Source organism: Stenella coeruleoalba (genome assembly GCF_951394435.1).
Source record: "Stenella coeruleoalba genome assembly, chromosome: 15".
Classification (NCBI taxonomy): domain Eukaryota; kingdom Metazoa; phylum Chordata; class Mammalia; order Artiodactyla; family Delphinidae; genus Stenella; species Stenella coeruleoalba.
The window spans coordinates 67757642-67776235 of record NC_137161.1 but is presented as its reverse complement, the minus strand read 5'-3'; the positions used below and the strand labels follow the sequence as shown (position 1 = coordinate 67776235).

At 44.2% G+C, this 18594-nt stretch overlaps 1 protein-coding gene across 3 annotated transcripts in view; it reads left to right on the top strand.

Annotated features, from left to right (window-relative positions):
* GGA2 (golgi associated, gamma adaptin ear containing, ARF binding protein 2) overlaps nucleotides 1-16222 on the top strand; it is a 31571-nt gene extending 15349 nt beyond the window's left edge. Inside the window, exons 6-18 of one of the 3 annotated variants that reach the window (XM_079944341.1) lie at nucleotides 435-538; nucleotides 2019-2099; nucleotides 2638-2775; nucleotides 3831-3912; nucleotides 6674-6799; nucleotides 7564-7686; nucleotides 7982-8010; nucleotides 8411-8544; nucleotides 9940-10097; nucleotides 12252-12421; nucleotides 13403-13513; nucleotides 14021-14166; nucleotides 14722-16220. In XM_079944341.1, coding sequence (XP_079800467.1) covers nucleotides 435-538; nucleotides 2019-2099; nucleotides 2638-2775; nucleotides 3831-3912; nucleotides 6674-6799; nucleotides 7564-7686; nucleotides 7982-8010; nucleotides 8411-8544; nucleotides 9940-10097; nucleotides 12252-12421; nucleotides 13403-13513; nucleotides 14021-14131 — 1367 coding nt within the window. In that variant the 3' untranslated portion in view covers nucleotides 14132-14166; nucleotides 14722-16220. Of the gene's footprint in view, nucleotides 1-434; nucleotides 539-2018; nucleotides 2100-2637; nucleotides 2776-3830; nucleotides 3913-6673; nucleotides 6800-7563; nucleotides 7687-7981; nucleotides 8011-8410; nucleotides 8545-9939; nucleotides 10098-12251; nucleotides 12422-13402; nucleotides 13514-14020 lie in introns of all 3 variants that reach the window. The other 2 variants (XM_079944340.1, XM_079944342.1) reach the window with 2 other exon arrangements.
* Nucleotides 16223-18594: the final 2372 nt, after the last annotated feature.

Here is an 18594-nt window from a genome sequence, read left to right as displayed (position 1 = left end):
AGTCCATGTTCCTTTTCTCTTGGGCTCTGTGGGAGGGGCCTGGATTCAGCATGGACTATTTTTCTCCCTGTCGCATACACTCAACATTTTTAGGAGTATTAGGGATTCTACACTAATTTCTGGGCTCTGGGAGGTTGTATACCTGCATAAAACGATCAGTATTTGTATAGTGTAAGGCCCGTTGACCACTAGCCTTACGGTCCGGTTCTGCTCTGATTTAGTTGGCTCTGACCTCTCCAAGTTTGTACTGGTTCCATGGATTCTCCCAAGGGAGGATGCAGAGCCTTGATCATACCCTGGGTGTATCTCTGTAAGGTCGTTGACAGTGTTTTCCTGGTGGGACATCAGGAACCAGGAGTTTCTGGGCTTTATACTGGATCCTGCTGAAGTCAACGGGTACCTATATCTGTATATTCATGAGTTGCATGTTTTAGGAATCATAAAGCAAGACCCTAAACTACCAGTGGATAAAATCTTGCCCCCACCTTCTCCCTGGCCCAAGAGCTCCATCTTTGATGCCGATGAAGAAAAGTCAAAGGTAAGGAGCTTCTCCCTGACCTTGGTGGCCTACCTGGGGTCTAACCAGACCCCTTCTTTTTTTTTTTTTTGAATTTTTGTATTTTATTTTATTTACCTTTTTACACAGCAGGTTCTTATTTGTTGTCCATTTTATACATATTAGTATATATATCTCAATCCCAATCTCCCAATTCATCCCACCCCCACAGATCCCTTCTTTTAGGGACTCTCCTGCAATGTCCCCTGACCCCAAACCAAAGTGTGGGAGAGTGTGGGGAGGTGGGTTTTGAGTTCCCTGTGGAGCAGAGAGAGGTAGCTGAAGGTCTGGATGTTTTCTTTGTGGATGGGCCAAATAATAAGTGTCCTGTTCTTTATATCTTTCACTTTATCTGTTCAGTGTTCCTGAGGGAAAGAAGGTACGAAAGGATAACCCTAGTGGGTAATGTGGGTCGTCGGTCATATCCAGAGTGTGGTGTCGGGGGAGGAGAGTGGGCAGTAAAGAATTGGTTGTATGTTGGCTCAGATCTTTTTAGTGTCAGTAAGCATGATCTCACCCATTTTCCTTCCATTTTTGTCTCCCAGAATTGTTGCTCCTCAGACATCAGTAAGGAGAGGGAAGGGAAAAGCAAGGTGGTCCAAACCTAGGCCAAGACCCAGGGATAACTCCAGGGTGCCCCTGAAAGGTGGCAGTGCTTTTGGTCATTAGCGTTCTTGGTCCCTCACAAGGTCTGGTGAGTGTAGAACCAGGAAGACTGCAGTCCGAGGAGGGGTCTCTTCTGGTACCCTCTGCCTTCCAGCTGCAACTGTCAGCTGTACTCTTCCCTTGGATCGAGGTGCTCACTGTGGGCAGAGTGAGCAGGGCTGTGCTGGGTTCTGGGCGGCTTTCCCTCTGGCTCCTCTCCTACAGGTGCTTCACCATTGCAGAGGGTGGGAGGAACGGGGGAGGAGGTGTGGCATGGACTTCTCAGAAAGATGGTCTTGTGTCAGCTGCTTAGACTCCCTGGCACTCAGTATCTCCACCTGTCCTGCCACCCATCCAACAAAGAGTGAGTGACTCCTCTACCTGTTGGGAATAAGGTGGACGAGATCGCCAAGGTCTGTCACATCATAGTATGCGGTCCAAGACAGCCTTGGCACTGTTGACATTTTGGGCCAGTTAGCTTTCTTGTTGGAGGTCGTTAGGCACTGTAGGATAGAGTGTGTACAGTATCCCTCTAACCGCTAGATGCCAGGAGTACCCCCAGTTGTGACAACCGAAAATGTCTGCGGACTTTGCCAGAGGTTCCCTGGGGACATCCACCGCCCTACCCCATGGAAAAACCAGTGGTCTGTGGGTATGGTCATAATCCTTAGGTTACTGTGTTGTGAGGATTTGGTAAGGTAATGCGTATAAAATGTGCGAGCTGTTATTAGTGCTGACTCTGCTGTTGCTGGTGCTATCAGTCTGGGCCGTTTGACACAGAGGGAATTGGTTTCACCTAGTGTTGTTCCCTCTTCAGCTTCTGACAAGGCTTCTGAAGAGCAACCATCCTGAGGATCTTCAGGCTGCAAACCGGCTGATCAAGAATTTGGTCAAGGAGGTGGGCATTTTCCAGGGGGTTCTGCAGAAGCAGCACTTGACAGGGGCTGGACAGTGTATATGTGTGTGTGTGCTGGAGGGTGTGGGTACACAGTCGTCTGGGAGAAGGGATGGCTGCCTAGCCCTGAACCGGGGAACAGCTGTGGGCTCCCTGAAGGGCAGCAAGGTGGTGACTGGAAGCAGAAACTGCTGTGTGTTTCTCTAGTACTTCCGTCTAGGAACTCAAAGCATTTCACAGACACCAGTTTCCATCCCAGCGACCGGTATTGGTGTGGATAGAATCCAGGTTTGGGAATTTCTTTTCCAGAGGGATTTAGGCTGGTGGTACAAAGGAGTAGTCCCAGCTCCCCAAACTGCATTGTCTGTCCCAGGAATTCCGGGCCTTGGGCATCTTCTCTACCTGCTGAGTGAACACTCCATTCGCTCCGTGTTTTGGTGGCTTCCCTGAGCTCTGCACAGTGCAGCGCCCCTTTCCCGGCGCTTGTTCAGGCTTTCTTCAGAGCTTCTACTCCCTCACTTCATCCTCTTTCTCCCAAAAGGAACAAGAAAAATCAGAAAAGGTGTCCAAGAGAGTCAGTGCTGTGGAGGAGGTACGGAGCCACGTGAAGGTGCTGCAGGAAATGCTGAGCATGTACCGCAGGCCAGGGCAGGCCCCGCCAGACCAGGCAGCCTTGCAGGTACTCTTTTTAAAACTAAATTTCAGGTGGCACTGAGTATCACTGACATACTGGGAATACACATATATTTCAAGAAGTCATCATACAATCAAAATTTATGTCCCTCAGCCGCCCCCAACTTCCTCATTCCCTTCCCTTCTGTTCCTGCCTCTCTCCCCATCCCCAGGCAACCACTGATTTGTTTTCTGTTCTGATTAGTATATTTTTCCTAGACTCTTATATAAATGGAATGATACAGTATTACACTTTTTTTTTTGGTCTGGCTTCTCTTCTCCCTCTTGGCGTTATTATTTGAGACCCGAGACCCATTCTTTTTTTTTTTTTGGCTGCACCACTTGGCATGTGGAGTCTCAGTTCCCTGACTGGGGATCAAACCCATGGCCCCTGCTTTCAGAGCGTGATTGCAAAGCAGTGTTCATTATTATCATTTTTCACATTTTTATCGGAGTATAATTGCTTTACAATGGTGTGTTAGTTTCTGCTACATAACAAAGGGAGTCAGTTATATGTACACATATATCCCCATATCCCCTCCCTCTTGCGTCTCTCTCCCACGCCCCCTATCCCACCCCTCTAGGTGGTCACAAAGCACCGAGCTGATCTTCCTGTGCTGTGCTGGGGAGCGCAGAGTCTTAACCGCTGGACCGCCAGGGAGGTCCCAGTAGAGTATTCCTTTTTACTGCCGAGTGGTACTCGTTGTATGCGTATACCACAATGTGTATATCCGTTCATCTGTTGATGGATATTTGGGTTGTTTCCAGCTCTGGGTGATGATGAATTAACCCGCTGTAAACAGTTGTATACAGGGTTTTGCGTGAACATACACTTCCCTTTCTCCTGGGTAAATGCCTCGACGTGGGATTGCTAGGTCACATGCTGCATGCACAGTTAACTCTTTAACAAACTGCCAGACCGTTTTCCAGAGTGTTTGTGTCATTTCGTATTTCTGAAAGCAGTGTAGAGATTTCCCATTTCTTCACATTTACACGTCTTGGGATCTTTCTTTTTTTATAACACGCTTACTGAGAATTTACATAACAAGCTCTGTTTTATAGGTCGTGTATGAGAGGTGTGAAAAGCTGCGGCCCACCCTGTTCCGGCTGGCAAGCGACACCACCGACGATGACGATGCGCTCGGTATGATGTTTTTTTCTTTAATTAAAAAAATATATATATATATTTATTTTTGGCTGTGTTGGGTCTTTGTTGTTGTGTGCGGGCTTTCTCCGGTTGGGGCGAGTAGGGGCTACTCTTCGTTGTGTTGCTCAGGCTTCTCATTGCGGTGGCTTCTCTTGTTGTGGAGCACAGGCTCTAGGCGTGCGGGCTTCAGTAGTTGTGGCTCGCGGGCTCTAGAGCGCAGGCTCAATAGTTGTGGCGCATGGGTTTAGTTGCTGCGCAGCATGTGGGATCTTCCCGGACCAGGGATTGAACCTGTGTCCCCTGCATTCGCAGGCAGATTCTTAACCACTGCACCACCAGGGAAGTCCCTTGGTACAGTCTTATTCTTTAGGCATAGACAGCACCCAAGAGTGCAGGGCAGACATGGGGCTTCCTGCCTTACTGCTGACGCAGAAACAAGACAGTAGCCCCTAGGTGTTATGGTGGTTGGGCTTGGGGAGGGTGTGGCCTGAGTTGATTCTTCTGATTTCCAGAGGAATCTACTATGTTTGAGCAAGAAATGAGCCGCAAGTCTGAAAGCATAGAAAAGGGTGGAAATTTACCATGTAGATTGGGTGTGAAGGGGATAGAAGAAAGAGCGGCTACAATTGAAGGCTTGAAGAAAGGCTGAACATTTCTCAGAGGTCTGAGAAACAGCTGCGAGGGGCTCCTTGGAAGATTTCACACCCAAAGTGCCTTCAGGGGCTGGGTGGGGAGTCTAAGTGGGGATACCAAGTGGAAGGCACAGGGGAGAACTGTAATCCTGTACACAGGTATTGAAACGTTTAACACTATTTTATTTTATGGAAAATCTCAAAACACATAAAAGGGATCTATTCCATCCCCATGTACTCTTCACCTTTTGTTAATAATTACCAACTCATGGCCTGTCTTTTGATCTTGTTTTATCTGTACTGCTTTCTCCCTCCATCTTCCCCCCTACATCCCCAATTCTATTTTTTTTTTATTTTAATAAGATCTGGCACCTTATTAGATGTCTGTTCGATGACTGTCTATGCATTTACTTTTATTTATTTATTTACTTTACTTACTTATTTACTTTTTTATTTATTTTTAAATAAATAAAAAATTATTTATTTTTTTATTTACTTATTTACTTTTATTTTATTTATTTACTTTACTTACTTATTTTTATCTTAGTTTTTTATTATTTTTAAATAAAAAAATTATTTATTTATTTATTTATTTATTTACTTTTATTTATTTATTTATTTACTTTACTTACTTATTTTTATCTTAGTTTTTTTATTATTTTTAAATAAAAAAAATTATTTATTTATTTATTTATTTATTTACTTTTATTTATTTATTTATTTACTTTACTTACTTATTTTTATCTTAGTTCCCCGACCAGGGATCAAACCCGTGCCCCCTGTAGTGGAAGCGCAGAGTCTTAACCTCTGGGCCACCGGGGAAGTCCTCCCAATTCTATTTTTAAGCAAATTCCAAACATTTCAAAGTAACCAGTCAGTGTTCAGATTTTCCTGGACATTTTTCCCTCTAATCATTCCTTGTTGACCCTCTTTCTTTTTTTAAAGTTTGTTGTAGATCAGTATCAAAAAGAAAAACCACGCTTTGTAATTGGTTGATATTTAAGTCCCTTTTAATGGGTAGCCCCCGTTCTTTTTTACTTCATGCATGAAAAACATGTCCTTTGACTTGCAGAGTTTCTCTTGGTCTCAATTTTCTGATGGCATCTCCCATGGTATTTAATGTTTCTCTGTTCCTGAGATTTCTGAAATTCCTGCTTTCTTATAACTTGGATCAGGAGGCTTGTTCAGATTCAGGTTCAAATGGTAGGGCGTGTGCTGGGGAGCAAGAATGCTTCACAGGTGATGTGAAGAGGCCCATGGTATCTGGTTTTCTGGGTTTTATGTGATGTAATTATTGTCTAAACCCGTTATTTCCTCGGGTTGCAATGAAGTCAGAGGTCACAAAATTTAAATTTTAATCACCTTGCACATGCCAAATAAAACACTTTGCCAGGTGAATTCAACCTCGTGTTAGTTCACAACTTCCATCCAGTTTAAAAATTGACAGGAAATGAATAGTTGGTCACTCTTGCAGTGTTTTCCTAGTACCATGGCCTGCAGTGTTATGCATAGCCCCTGGCCCTGTTGCTGTTCTGTCTCTCTCCTAGGAAAGGCTTTCTTGCAGGTAAACCAGATCATGAGATACTCTTGACATTTCTGAAATCCACTGCGTATTTTATACTTACAGGATGTTTCAATTTGGATGTCAGATTTTCATCAGGAATACTTGATCTGTACTTAGATTTTATAAAATTTACAGGTGAAAAAGTAGATTCGTGTACCAGCTTGTTTCCTACACGCTTCCCAATAACTGAATAAAGTACCAAAAATTTTTTTTAATATTTGCATCCACATTGACAAAGTAGCTTTAAGTTTTGAATTAAAATTAAAGTTTTAGTTCCTCACTTGAAAGACCCATATTTCAAGTGTTGGCCATCATATTGGACAGTACAGACAAAGAAAGTGAAAAAATTTGGTTCCTCCTACGTCCTGCGAAGAAAGTGTTGAGGTTCAGGGACTGACTGACTGGGTGTGCCAGGGGACTGATCTCGTGATCTGGGGGCAGGAGGCATGGATATACTGAACCTGGTAGAGCCGTGTGACAGCTGCTTTGTGGAGTGGCTTAAAAAAGGCTGAGATTGTTGGTAGCTAAACCAGGGGATTCTGATTTTTCTCTCATTCTTCAGCGGAGGTTCTCCAGGCAAATGACCTCCTCACGCAGGGAGTTCTGCTGTACAAACAGGTGATGGAGGGCCGTGTCACCTTTGGGAACACAGTGGTCAGCTCTTTGGGAGACATACCTGTCTCCAGAGGTATGTGCAGAGAGCCTCTCCCACCCTCTGCCGTGGGGCAGCCTGCAAACACCGGGAAAGAAATGGATCCCTGAACTCTCTGGGTTATGGTATAGAAATGAGAGAGCATGTCCTCTTTTCCCTTTCCCTTGAGAATTGGTTTTATCTAGCCAGCCTCTGCCCCACGTGCCATCACGGGTTGACTGCTAGGCTGGAACTAGCTTTGGCTGTAAACAGAAGCGGTGGCTACACCGTGCCCAGGTTTGGATTGCACCTCTCATGAGTGCTTACTTATGGGAGCTCACACCAAAAAAAATACGACCTTCTTCAGGTGTTTCCTAGTGCCAGGCTAGCTAATCGGAATCATCTGGAGTACTGGTTAAAATGCAGATTCTTGGACCTTCTGAGTCAAGACTACTTAGAGCTGGGACCCGCATTTTTATCAAGCGCTCGAGATGATTCTGATTCACTGTGGTCAGAACCTCAAAGGCCTCTGACCTGGAGCAGTCAGCTCTGCTACTGTCCAGGTTGAATGGACCGTTAGAGGATTCTGTGTTTACTGGGGTGGGAAGGCAGTTCCTCTGGTTACCTCGTATTTCAGATGCCACTCGAGGCTGTAAGTCAAGCCAGTCAGCTGAGGTGGAAGGTTCATCTGGGGTGTGCTTAAGGGTGGGGTGATGTGATGTCTTTTGATTGGGAGGAGGCCTGAGGGAAACTGGTAACCTTTAAGTGGAGCCTTTGCTCTTATTCTGACTGACTTATTTTCCTAACTGCCTGTTTTCTAGTCTTTCAGAATCCAACAGGCCGCATGAAGAACTGCCCCCTGATTGACTTGGAGGTGGACAGTGGATCCGAGCTGGCTGGGACTGTGGCTCCATCTTTACTGCATCACGACCTGGCAGCCTTAGGTGAGGGTGCTGTTAGGGGCAGCAGGCACAGAATGGTCCTGATTCCCAGGGAGAGAGTAAGCCCATTCCCCCTGGTGAGAGTGTGCCGGTTTTTAGAAGGAATCGCGTATACCGGGAAGTTCAGAGAGGTCCTCCCTGTACTCAGTTTCAGATTTGCCATGAATGAGTTGAATGACTTTGGGTAATTTGTTTTGTCTAGACTTTCTAAATGTTCTAGAAAGGATGATGGTATCAGTCTCCCATTCATATCAGGTAGAGCTACGGATGTGCATCTCACTCTGTTCCTTCTTTACAGGGATCAGTGATGGCCCAGTTACCAAAAAGGTAAGGAAGCTCTTCCTAGGGAGCGGAGAGGAGAGGGGAAGCCCCTCAAACCTACCTTCATGAGGGCAGCAGTGCCTGGGGGAGGGCGGAGGGCTACAGCATAGCCTGGTGGCACTGTGGACTCAGAGGTCCAAAGTCTCTTCCTCATCCTCACCTCTACTGTCTGGCTTGAACCCCTGGAGGGATTTTGCTCTCCTTCTTCCCTACCCTTTTCTGTTGTATCCAGGCTCCTGCTTACTAAAGGTCTGCTGAGGAGTCATGTCCTCTTGACCTTTCTCCACCTGCCCCAGGAAATGTAGTAAGCCTGGGCTTTGGGGTCAGGAGAGCTGGGCCACAATGTCACCATGGCTGCTAGTCACTCATGCCCTGGCCTTACTTTAGTCATTCCTGGTTTTGACAGGTTGCGAGTCAGAATTGCGGTCAGGAAAAGAGGAACACTACCACCAGCACACTGCCGGGTGGTGGTGTCCAGAGCCCTTCTGCAGAAAGGAACTTGCTGGATCTCCTCTCCCCACAGCCGTCTCCGGGACCTCTGTGAGTCTTGTGGGCAAGGAGCGTAGAAGAGTGGCTCCTGTGTGCGGTCCTCGCTCCCTGCGCGAGGCCAGGCAGCGGGGCCCAGGGCTGCTGCTCCCCCTGAAGGGCCGCTTCCTTTCTGTCGGAGTTCAGTGTGTTCTCCTTTTATTCCGCATCCTAAGTCAGGAAAGTACACGTTTGGCCAGGACCTCCAAAACGCAGTTTAAGGAGCAACAGCAGTGATGATGATGATGTTTTTTGTCTTTATAGGTTTTTTTTTTTTTTTCCTGATTTCAGTGTAATTTGAAGCAAAGCTTGATTACTAGAGAAATAGATAATATAGAAAGTCCCAAATATCACTCTCTAAAGACAATGTTGAATGGTCCTTCTTTGCTTTTTTTCTACACATGTAGTAATGTGTTGCTGTGGCTTATTTTTACACAAATGAGATTATAATTTACAAACTGTACTCCACTGTGGTTTTTTATATCACACATCTTGGATGCGTTTTCATCAATTTATGTAAACTTGCCTCATTCTAATAGTTGAATAATAATTCATATACATATAATATATATATTTAATCATTTCCCTCTTGTGGATATTTACATAGCTTCCAGGTTGGAGGAACCTGGAGTGTCTCTATAGTACAGATTTATAAAAGTAGAGGTGCTCTTAGGTATGAGTATAAACATATTTTCATAGGTCCTGTCCCTTTGCCTCTGGCAAGGCTGGAACACTTTGCCTTCCCCCAAACAGCCTGAGAGCCTGTGTCCCTGGTGGAGACCACAGAGCTGGGTGGAAATGGAGATGTGCTGGGAGGTCATTCTTGTTAGTACCCGTAGGGGGTTTCTTCCTAGTTTACTGTTTATAACCACTTGACATGGGGTCAGTAATAATTCTAATTTTGGTGGGTTACTTACGTCTGGAGTTTGGTTTTCCATAAATGTTTTTGATTTGTATTCCAAATGGACAAAATCATGAAGTATGAAAGAAGTGGTCAGTGTAACTTGTGCTGTCATCTTCCTAGCTTACGTCACGCTGGTGATCATGTATGGGAAACCATCTGACTGAGCTACTTGTTGTCAGAGACTGCCTGACAACTACAACATTAATTACTTTATTGGGTCCTTATTGTATGCACACATTCCGCTCAGTCCTCTTCATATACTTTCTCATTTAATTCTTGTAACAGCCTATGAGATAGATACTAAACTGTTTCTATTTTACAGTAAGAAAACTGAGGCATGGGTTAGATTACTCGTCTAAAGTCATACACCCGTAAAATATATACATACACACATATACACATGCATATATATATATTTATTTTTTTCCCCTTATTTTTCACAAAACCTAATCAGATTCCTGGAATTCTCTACAGTTTTTGCCAGTCTTGATATTATTTCTTTGCAGGAATTATATTCCGCAGAAAAGTATCCCCAGGGAAGTGCCACCAGGTACTAAGTCCTCTCCAGGTTGGTCCTGGGAGGCTGGCCCATTGGCTTCTTCTCCGTCTTCCCAGAATACACCTCTGGCTCAAGTGTTTGTCCCTTTGGAGTCTGTTAAGCCCAGTAAGTACAGTTTCACCCTTTTTTTCCCTTTCTGTTATTATGCATTAAACTGGGGAAGATGAGTCGGGGAGAGATCCTGCCTGGGGACAGAGGATAAGGCGGGTGGCCCATGTCTCTTAGCTAATACTTTTTTTAGTTTTCTCTGTCTTGGAGTTGACACTGAAGGATATTGGCAGGCGGAATTTAATTAGGGGCCTTGAATCCACTTATGGAGATGATCTTCATTTGGAATTCAAGAAGGGAATGTTCAGTGTGATCTGAAATAACTCAGAAGAGGTGGAATTAGAAAGGAAGAATTTGGCTGGTGATCCTCTTCCTCTCTAATGATCCTCATTAAAGCAGGAAAAGTAGCTATTAACCTCCCTTACAAAGAAAAGGAAACGGAAGGCCCAGCTAAGTAAGGTGAGACTGCCTGTGGTCAGCACGCTGGTATGTGAGTGGGAAACAACTGGGGTCTTTAGATCTAGGGCCTGGGCCCCTTCCTTGGGCACAGGGCCTTCCTGTGGCTCACTGTGGTGAGCTCAGATTACAGAGGGCCCTGGAACCAGGCAGAGGAAATAAAGTCAGCAATGGGGGCCCTTTGCATACTTACTTTATTAATTTTTATTTAAACATAATAAATGTTCATTGTTAATTTCCTGGTTTTGATAATTGCACTGTAGTTATATATAATGTTAACATTTGAGGGAGCTGGGTGAAGGATACATGGGAATTCTTTGTGTTTTTGTAACTTTTTGTAAATCTGAAATTATTAAAAAACAAAATTCAATATAGTTTTAGAAAAGATAGAATAGAGCAGAAAATTAAAATCATCTATACCGTTACCACCCAGAGATGAAAGTTCTATTAATGTCTTGATGTATTTTCCTGTTTTATCTATGTACGTATGTTTAGTAAATTGTCACCGTAGTATATATACTGTTTTATATCCTGCTTTATTTAATATTTTAAGCTATAACATTGTTTCATGCCCTTATTCTTCAAAACCTTGATTTTTTAAAAATGAATTCATTCTTATGCCACTAACATGTACTGTAACTCATTTATTCAGTTTCTTTCTGAAGGATAATTTGTTTCCAGTTGTTTACTGTTATAAACAGTGTTACAGTGAACACCCATTGCAAAAAATGGAGATCCATTTTTGAAACTTTCCTGATTATTTCATTAGGATATATGCTTAAAAGTGGAAATGCTGGGTGTAGACATTTAAAATTTTGATCTTCGTCACTAAGTTCCTTCCTGGAAGGGGGTTACCTTTTTCCCCATAACCTCACCTCCATACCTCATGAATATTTTCAGTCTTTTAAATCTCCGACAGTTTCATTGTCAAACTATATTTTTATAATGTGCGTTTTGATAAGTGATGTTTGGCATGAAATAAGGATCTTCATTAAAATTTCTTCCAGTTGGTTAGCAAGCTGCCTGCCATTTATTGAATCAGCCAGTGATTTTCATATATATGCTCTTGACATGTTAAATTCTCGTATTTGGGTCTGTTCTGCATGCTGTTTTCAAGTGCAGTTTCGTACATATCTGAGTATTTGTTTATGCAAATAGCCCTACTCTCCCTTCTTTTTTAATGGTTAGTCTAACGTATCTTTTCCCAAAATTAACTTACGAATCATTTCTTAGCTAAAGTAGAACAATCCCTTTAGTATTTCCAAGACCTAATTAATTTGAAGAGATCTACTGTCTTTATAGTTTTGTAAAATTAAATATAAGAGATGTTATGTGTATGTAGTCATACAAGAGAAACCAGAAGGATATAGGCCCAGATGTTAGCAGTGCTTGTTTCTGGGGAGTATTAAGGGTGTTTTTTATTTTCTCCTTTATGGTATCCTGTATTTTCTGTAGTGTTCATACATTATTTTAATCGTAATCATTTCTTGCTCAAAAAAATGCTTGTTTTTTTTTTTCTTAAACTGGTACTGGATGGTTGGATGGAGGGGAGAGATCAGTTTGGAATGTCACAGGAGTCCAACTAGAGGTAACGAGACTTAGATTATGGTGGTGCAGAGGGTTAATTTCAGGAGCTGTTCTGACTGGAGAAGCAACAGGATTTGGTGATAGGTGCACATCTCTTTCAAGCATGGCTGCTCTTTCAGGGGAGTCTGTAACAGTGCTAATCCTTTTGGTCGGGTCCTTCTCTACCAGGCAACCTGCCTCCTCTTATCGTGTATGACCGGAATGGATTCAGAATTCTGCTCCACTTTTCCCAGACTGGGGCCCCTGGCCACCCAGAGGTACAGGTGCTACTGTTGACCATGATGAGCACGGCCACCCAACCTGTCTGGGACATCATGTTTCAAGTAGCTGTGCCAAAGGTGAGTCAGCGGCTGGCCCGCTCCTTTGAATTTTTCAATAAAGGCTATCATTTTTGAGCACCAGGTCCTTTGCTGGGATGTTATCTATTAGGTGGAAGGGCTAGAATCTTCACTCGAAGTAGGTTAAGATAAACTGGGAGTTTTGTTGGCTCATTTAACTGAGGACTCCTGAACGTCTGACTTCAGATATGGCTGGATTCAGGTAAATTCTTAAACAGTTCCTTAAGAATCTGTCACTTTCCATCTCTTGACTTGGTTTTTCCTCTCTGGACCCTGTTCTCTCATAGACGCCCTCCACCAAGCAGGAAAATGGTTATCAGCAGCTCCAGAGTTACATGGTCCTTATCGCTTTTTATCCCAGAAGGAAACTCTCCCCTGACATGAGGCATGCATATTGATTACCTAAGGAAGGGCTAGGGTTGGCCTTGTTGGTATTACTTGCATACCTTGAACCAGTAACTCGTGTTAAGGGGTATGAGGTACTCTGGCCAAGTTGCATGTTATGTTTTTTTTCTCGAGGGAAGTAGCTCCCCACAGATTAACAGCCATACCAGAATCACAAGAAATGGGCAAGGGGCCTGTCCTGAAAGGAAGGATTCAAAGCAGACAAAAATAAACTATGTGTTTTCTAATACGCATGGTAATTTTATAGGGCATGTGCTATTATTCCTCTATCTTATAAATTAAATGATCAATCCGAGGTTCAGAAAGGTTAAATATTTCGCCCCAAATCACAGAGCTAGTAAGAGGCAGAGTTAGAATTCAACTCAAGATATGCTCTCACTCTTCATGCTGCCTCTCAGAAGCCAACCTTTGATCACACAACTTCAGATACATTCCATGTATGAGTGGAAGGGCTTTTGGATCCTTTCATCAATTGGTGGGGTGGAGGCCAAGCTCTCCTGTTCACCTGATCTCCCTCATTAAAGCTGTAGTTTGTTAGGAATGAGTTATATGTTGGATTCTTTTTGCCCCCAATAGTCAATGAGAGTGAAACTGCAGCCAGCGTCCAGCTCCAAGCTTCCTGCTTTCAGTCCTTTGATGCCTCCAGCAGTGATCTCTCAGATGCTGCTGCTTGACAATCCACACAAAGTATGTTCTGGTGTCTGTGGTAGCAGGGAAACGGGGGCCCCTGAACTCTAGGGAGGCAGCTGGGCAGGTGGAGAGAGGTATATTGAGGTCTTGCTTTGGTTGGGATGGTGGTAGAATGTCCCTGGCCAGAGTCCGTTTTCTTTTGGGGCTTATTGAAAGATCTGTGACCAGATTGTCATAGCTGGGGACCAAGGGAGTGGTACACACTCTCCCTAATCCCATGGAATTCTCTGAAAGGGTGAGGCCAATCTGTCCTCTTAGCTGGTCTCCAGGACTGCAAAAGCGTGGGAGGATTCCCAGGATGTAAGCCTGGCTCCCTTTGTGTTTGTAGTCCCAGAGGGTCAAGGCCAGGGTATGCCTGTCATACAGTTGCTTGAAGCCCTCACTTGGGTGGAGTTAACATACATATACTGTTACTTGGTGACTACGGGGTGGGTAAAGGCTTTTACTCTGGGCCTGTCTCTGTGTTCACTCCCCACTAATATAACATCTTTTATCTTTGCTCAGGAGCCCATCCGGTTACGGTATAAGCTGACATTCAACCAGGGTGGACAGCCTTTCAGCGAAGTAGGAGAAGTGAAAGACTTTCCAGACCTGGCAGTCTTGGGTGCAGCCTAACTCCTCACTGGACAGACCCTGCCATTCAAGCTTAGGCCAGTGTTACTTTTGCTGTCTAGATAGGACTAATCACAGTGATGTAGTGCAGAGTGCCAAGAGTTCTATCCTGACATCAGGCTCTGGATGCCAACCTCTGACTTATTCTGCAGATATTGTGTGTGTGTGTGTGTGTGTGTGTGTGTGTGTGTGTGGCCCGGGGGCTGAGGGGCAGGGATGTGGGCGGTGAGGGAAATGCTAAAGCATTTCTGATAACCATCTGCTACGATCATATCTGGTTCTGCATGTTGGTGGACACTGATGTCCCTGCCTCAAGTTGGAGGTTTTATAAGCCAAAGTTGTTGTTGTTGTTTTCCATGTATTATTATCTTTTCATTCATCCACTCTGTGCCTTGTCAGCCTTTGAAAGACTTGGTTGCTCCCAGGCTGCTGTTCTCAGGGACCTTTAAAGGGACCTGGTTGGTCTTGGGGCAGAGTGTCTTCTGGGACACTCTCTTCCAAGACAGACCTTGTCTCCATTTCCATTAGCGAATGCTGCTTGCATGTGTTCAGGAAGATCTTCTAAATGGAATGCTTGTTGCACTGTGTTCTAGGCGAGGGGCTGCCACTAGACCAGAGGACCGCGCTTGGTGGGCCAATCATGTCCTTCACCACTGTGCCTTAGAATTGCCCATAGATGGACCCTTCAGGGCAGAGGGGAAAGCAGATCCCAGGCCTTATTCAGGCCTCAGGTTCCATGGGTCGGGCAGCCTGTCTGGACCCTTCCTCAGGACCCTCATCTCCATCCTCATCCTCTTTCACCACAAGCATTTACCCAGAGCTCTTTGATTGTGACACCATGCCAGTCGTTGTAAATCATAACTAACAGGTTCACCCTGGCCTGTTGACTTCACAATCCAGGATGAAGAACTGTGATGCAAATGAGATACGAAGTGAGTTTAGCAATGAAAAGTGATGACTAAATACAGAAAGTCATTGAATAAATACCCGTGTAGCAAATACACTTTGTGGAGTTTTGAGTAAGTAGGAGATGCAAAGCCTGTTGCATTTAGAGATAATAGGCTTGAAGGGATCATTCATCTGTTGAAGTAAGGAAGACTTCCTGAGGGATGTGGAACCTTAAGAACTGCTTCAGTGAAGAGAAGCCCTGAGGATCTGAATGAAGCTGGAAGAGAGGTGGATTCTTGTTACAGTCATGGTGTGAAGGAAGAGTTCAGGCCTGCAGTCAGTTAATACTGAGCACCTACAATGTGCTAGGCATGTGTGCATGTTTTACAAGTCTTGCTTGGCCTGATGGATGGGTGAAGAGAGCTGAGCCTGGCTCAGATGGCCTGATGAAGGATGCAAGATCCAAGCAGCTCACCTGGCTGGGTAGGATTCTGCCTCAGAAACTGCAGGGCTCTGTTTGGGGCTCTTTGTCACAGGATCTGGTACTCTACAGTCTGATCTTTTACCTGCTACATATAGTTGGAAATGTGCCAGCACTATGGTGGGGCTGAGAGCTGTAAAAAATCAAGGTATGTTACTTTTAAAGCAAATGTGAAAACTCATAAAACAGATAAATGATGGGGTGACTTCTTCATTTGGCGTAACTCATAAGGTCCATTTTAATCTAAAATTTTGTGTTCAAATATTCTATATAGCTTTTATAGGCTCTAGCTGTTTCATAAAGTCTCCTAGAGGTGCCCATCATAAAGACGATGCCTACCTAGGACTTCCATCAAAAATGGGTGAATGAGGGCTTCCCTGGTGGCGCAGTGGTTGAGAGTCCGCCTGTCGATGCAGGGGACACGGGTTCATGCCCCGGTCTGGGAGGATCCCACATGCCGCGGAGCGGCTGGGCCCGTGAGCCATGGCCGCTGAGCCTGCGCGTCCAGAGCCTGTGCTCCACAACGGGAGAGGCCACAACAGTGAGAGGCCCGCGTACCGCAAAAAAAGAAAAAAAGAAAAAAAAAGGGTGAATGAGACCTACACATGAAAAAACCTTTATCACATAGTTAAAGGGTAGACTCACTGCGTGTGAACGTTCTTCTGTCTTCTGGGAGACAGACTCGCAGTGGTGCTCTGCTTAGATAGAGTTGGACAAGGGTAAGGGGGTAGGGAGGTGGGTGTCCTGAAAGTGGCCCTGGTTTATGTTATCAGTGCCTTCTAATTATGAAGTTCAGCGACCACTTAAGAAGAACCAACCCGTATCTTTTATTCCCTCAGCAAGTTGTTGTTGACTAGCTACTGTGAGCCGAGCACTGCTGTAGGCACTGCCGATACAGCAGTGATAGAAGGTCCCTGCCCTCGCGGGTCTTCTGATGGGGAGAGACAAATCCATAATGTGTCTGTTGGAGAGTTGGCACTGACCATCCAGTATTTTCCCCTATCCTGAACTCTTCCTTCTGGATCCTGCTCATCCCTATTTCTTGACCTACCTCTGACTGTTCTTTTCCCTCTGTCCCTTAAATGTGTTTCCATAGCGTTTAGTCCTTAGGACTTTTCTAGGCATTCTGGGCAGTTAACTACTAGATGGATGGTAGACCTGTATCTCAGGCTTCCACCTCCTTGCTGACGTGAGGTCCATATTTTAAGCCGTCTAATGGATATCTATCTGGAGGTTCCACTGTTGCCTCCAAGTGCTTAGAATGGAACACAGCCACTTCTCTCATTCTCTCTCTGTTCTTTTATTTGAAAGCACCTATCCAAGCCTTCATAGGTCCTTGATTCTTGCTTCATCTCCATCCCCCTCAATACTTTTGTCTCGTCTAGTCTATTTCTAAATAGTATCACATCTTGCATTCACATTGTCACTGCCCTGGTTTTGCTGTTTTTTTTTTTTTTTTTGGATGGTGCCGTAGCCTGCCTCTCAGTTCTCCTCTGAGCCATTATACTTGCCAGCATCAGAATTCTGTAACATACCTGGGCACTTGACCCCTGCTGAAAAACTGAATGGCTTCTTAATGCCCTAAAAGCCTTTGCAGCCAAATTCAAGTTTACTCTGGCGTTCGGTGCCCTTCTGTAACTTTGTTTGCTCCTTACCCTTCTGGCGTCATCTGTCAAGAATAGAGGACACTTTGCCAAAGCCACAAGAAAGTCCCTTCATGTTTTGATAATACCACGTTTTCTCGTATCTCTTTGACTACACCTGTAATTGACTCCTTTTGTGTCTTCAGTGATTTAAGATTGGGCTAAAATGCTGCTCTATCTGTGAGCCACTCGTTGAGAGTAGATGAGCTGTGGATTTAGTAACGTTGAAAAAAGGATAAATAATGACCAAAAATATGAATATTACCCGTTAAAAATAAAGTAGTGTAAATTGAGAGATCAGACACGAAAGGTTAAAAGCGAAGGTGATATTCTCATACAAATAGTGTTTAGTACAGCGTTCATAAATCACAAATTCTTAGAATATATCTAATATAGAAGGTGCTTACCCAGGCCCAAAATATAAAATTCTACAAACTAGTGTGTTTGTTTTAAACTAAGAAGAAAACAATAGAGTGCTAGCCATAGTTTGTTTCATATTTTTTTTAAGCAGTAACAGCCTGGCCTCTTTCATCTGGAGAGAGACGGAGTCAAGTAGATAAGCAGGAAGTATCCTGAGAGAAGATAAGGCCAAGGTCCAGAGATCTCATCACACATTTAATGTAAGCTGAAATGGAAAAACTCCAGGCCTTTTAGTTCCCTTGCCCAATGCATTCCCAGCTATACCATGTTCGTTCTGAGAAAGCTTGCATCTAAAAATGTGTACACATTCTGCTCCTTTGACTTTTATTCTTGAACACTTACTTTATCCCACAGCTAGAGGTACTACCATGATTTTAGAAGCTGAAAAACATTGCAGTGTTACAGGCTCCAGATACATAGGCTTTTAAAGTTTGAGGTCTTCTGAAGCCCCAACAGTTTGAAGTAATTAAATCAACCCTTACTTGTAATTCCATTCTTTAGCTTCACGTACTACCTCTAGCCATGTGACCTGAGACAAGTAATTTGTCCTCTTCCGCTTCCTTCCCTGTGAAGTGCATAATAGGACTGTTTTGAGAAGTGAGTTAATGAATGTGAAGGGACTCCAGTACTTCACAGGACTAAGCTAAGACTCATATTTCATTTACTGTTTGCTTGTCCACCTGGCTTCCAATACATGAACAGACTTGACTTACCCATAACTTTTTTGGCCGTGCCGTGAGGCTTGTGGGATTTTAGTTTCCCGACCAGGGATCGAACCGGACCCTCGCCCCCTGCAGTGGAAGCGCGGAGTCTTCACCACTGGACCGCCAGGGAAGTCCCTATGACTATTTGAAGTTTACCTCATGAAATCAAGCAAATATTTTAATTTTTGGCAAGGTTCAGATTAATACTGAGATGCAGTAAATGTCAAGGATAGAAAGGTAGCAAAACTTTGGAAACCTTACGCATAAGTCTAGTCAAAAGCAGAAATCCGTAACAATATACTTAGAAACTAATCAACACTTCCTATAAAA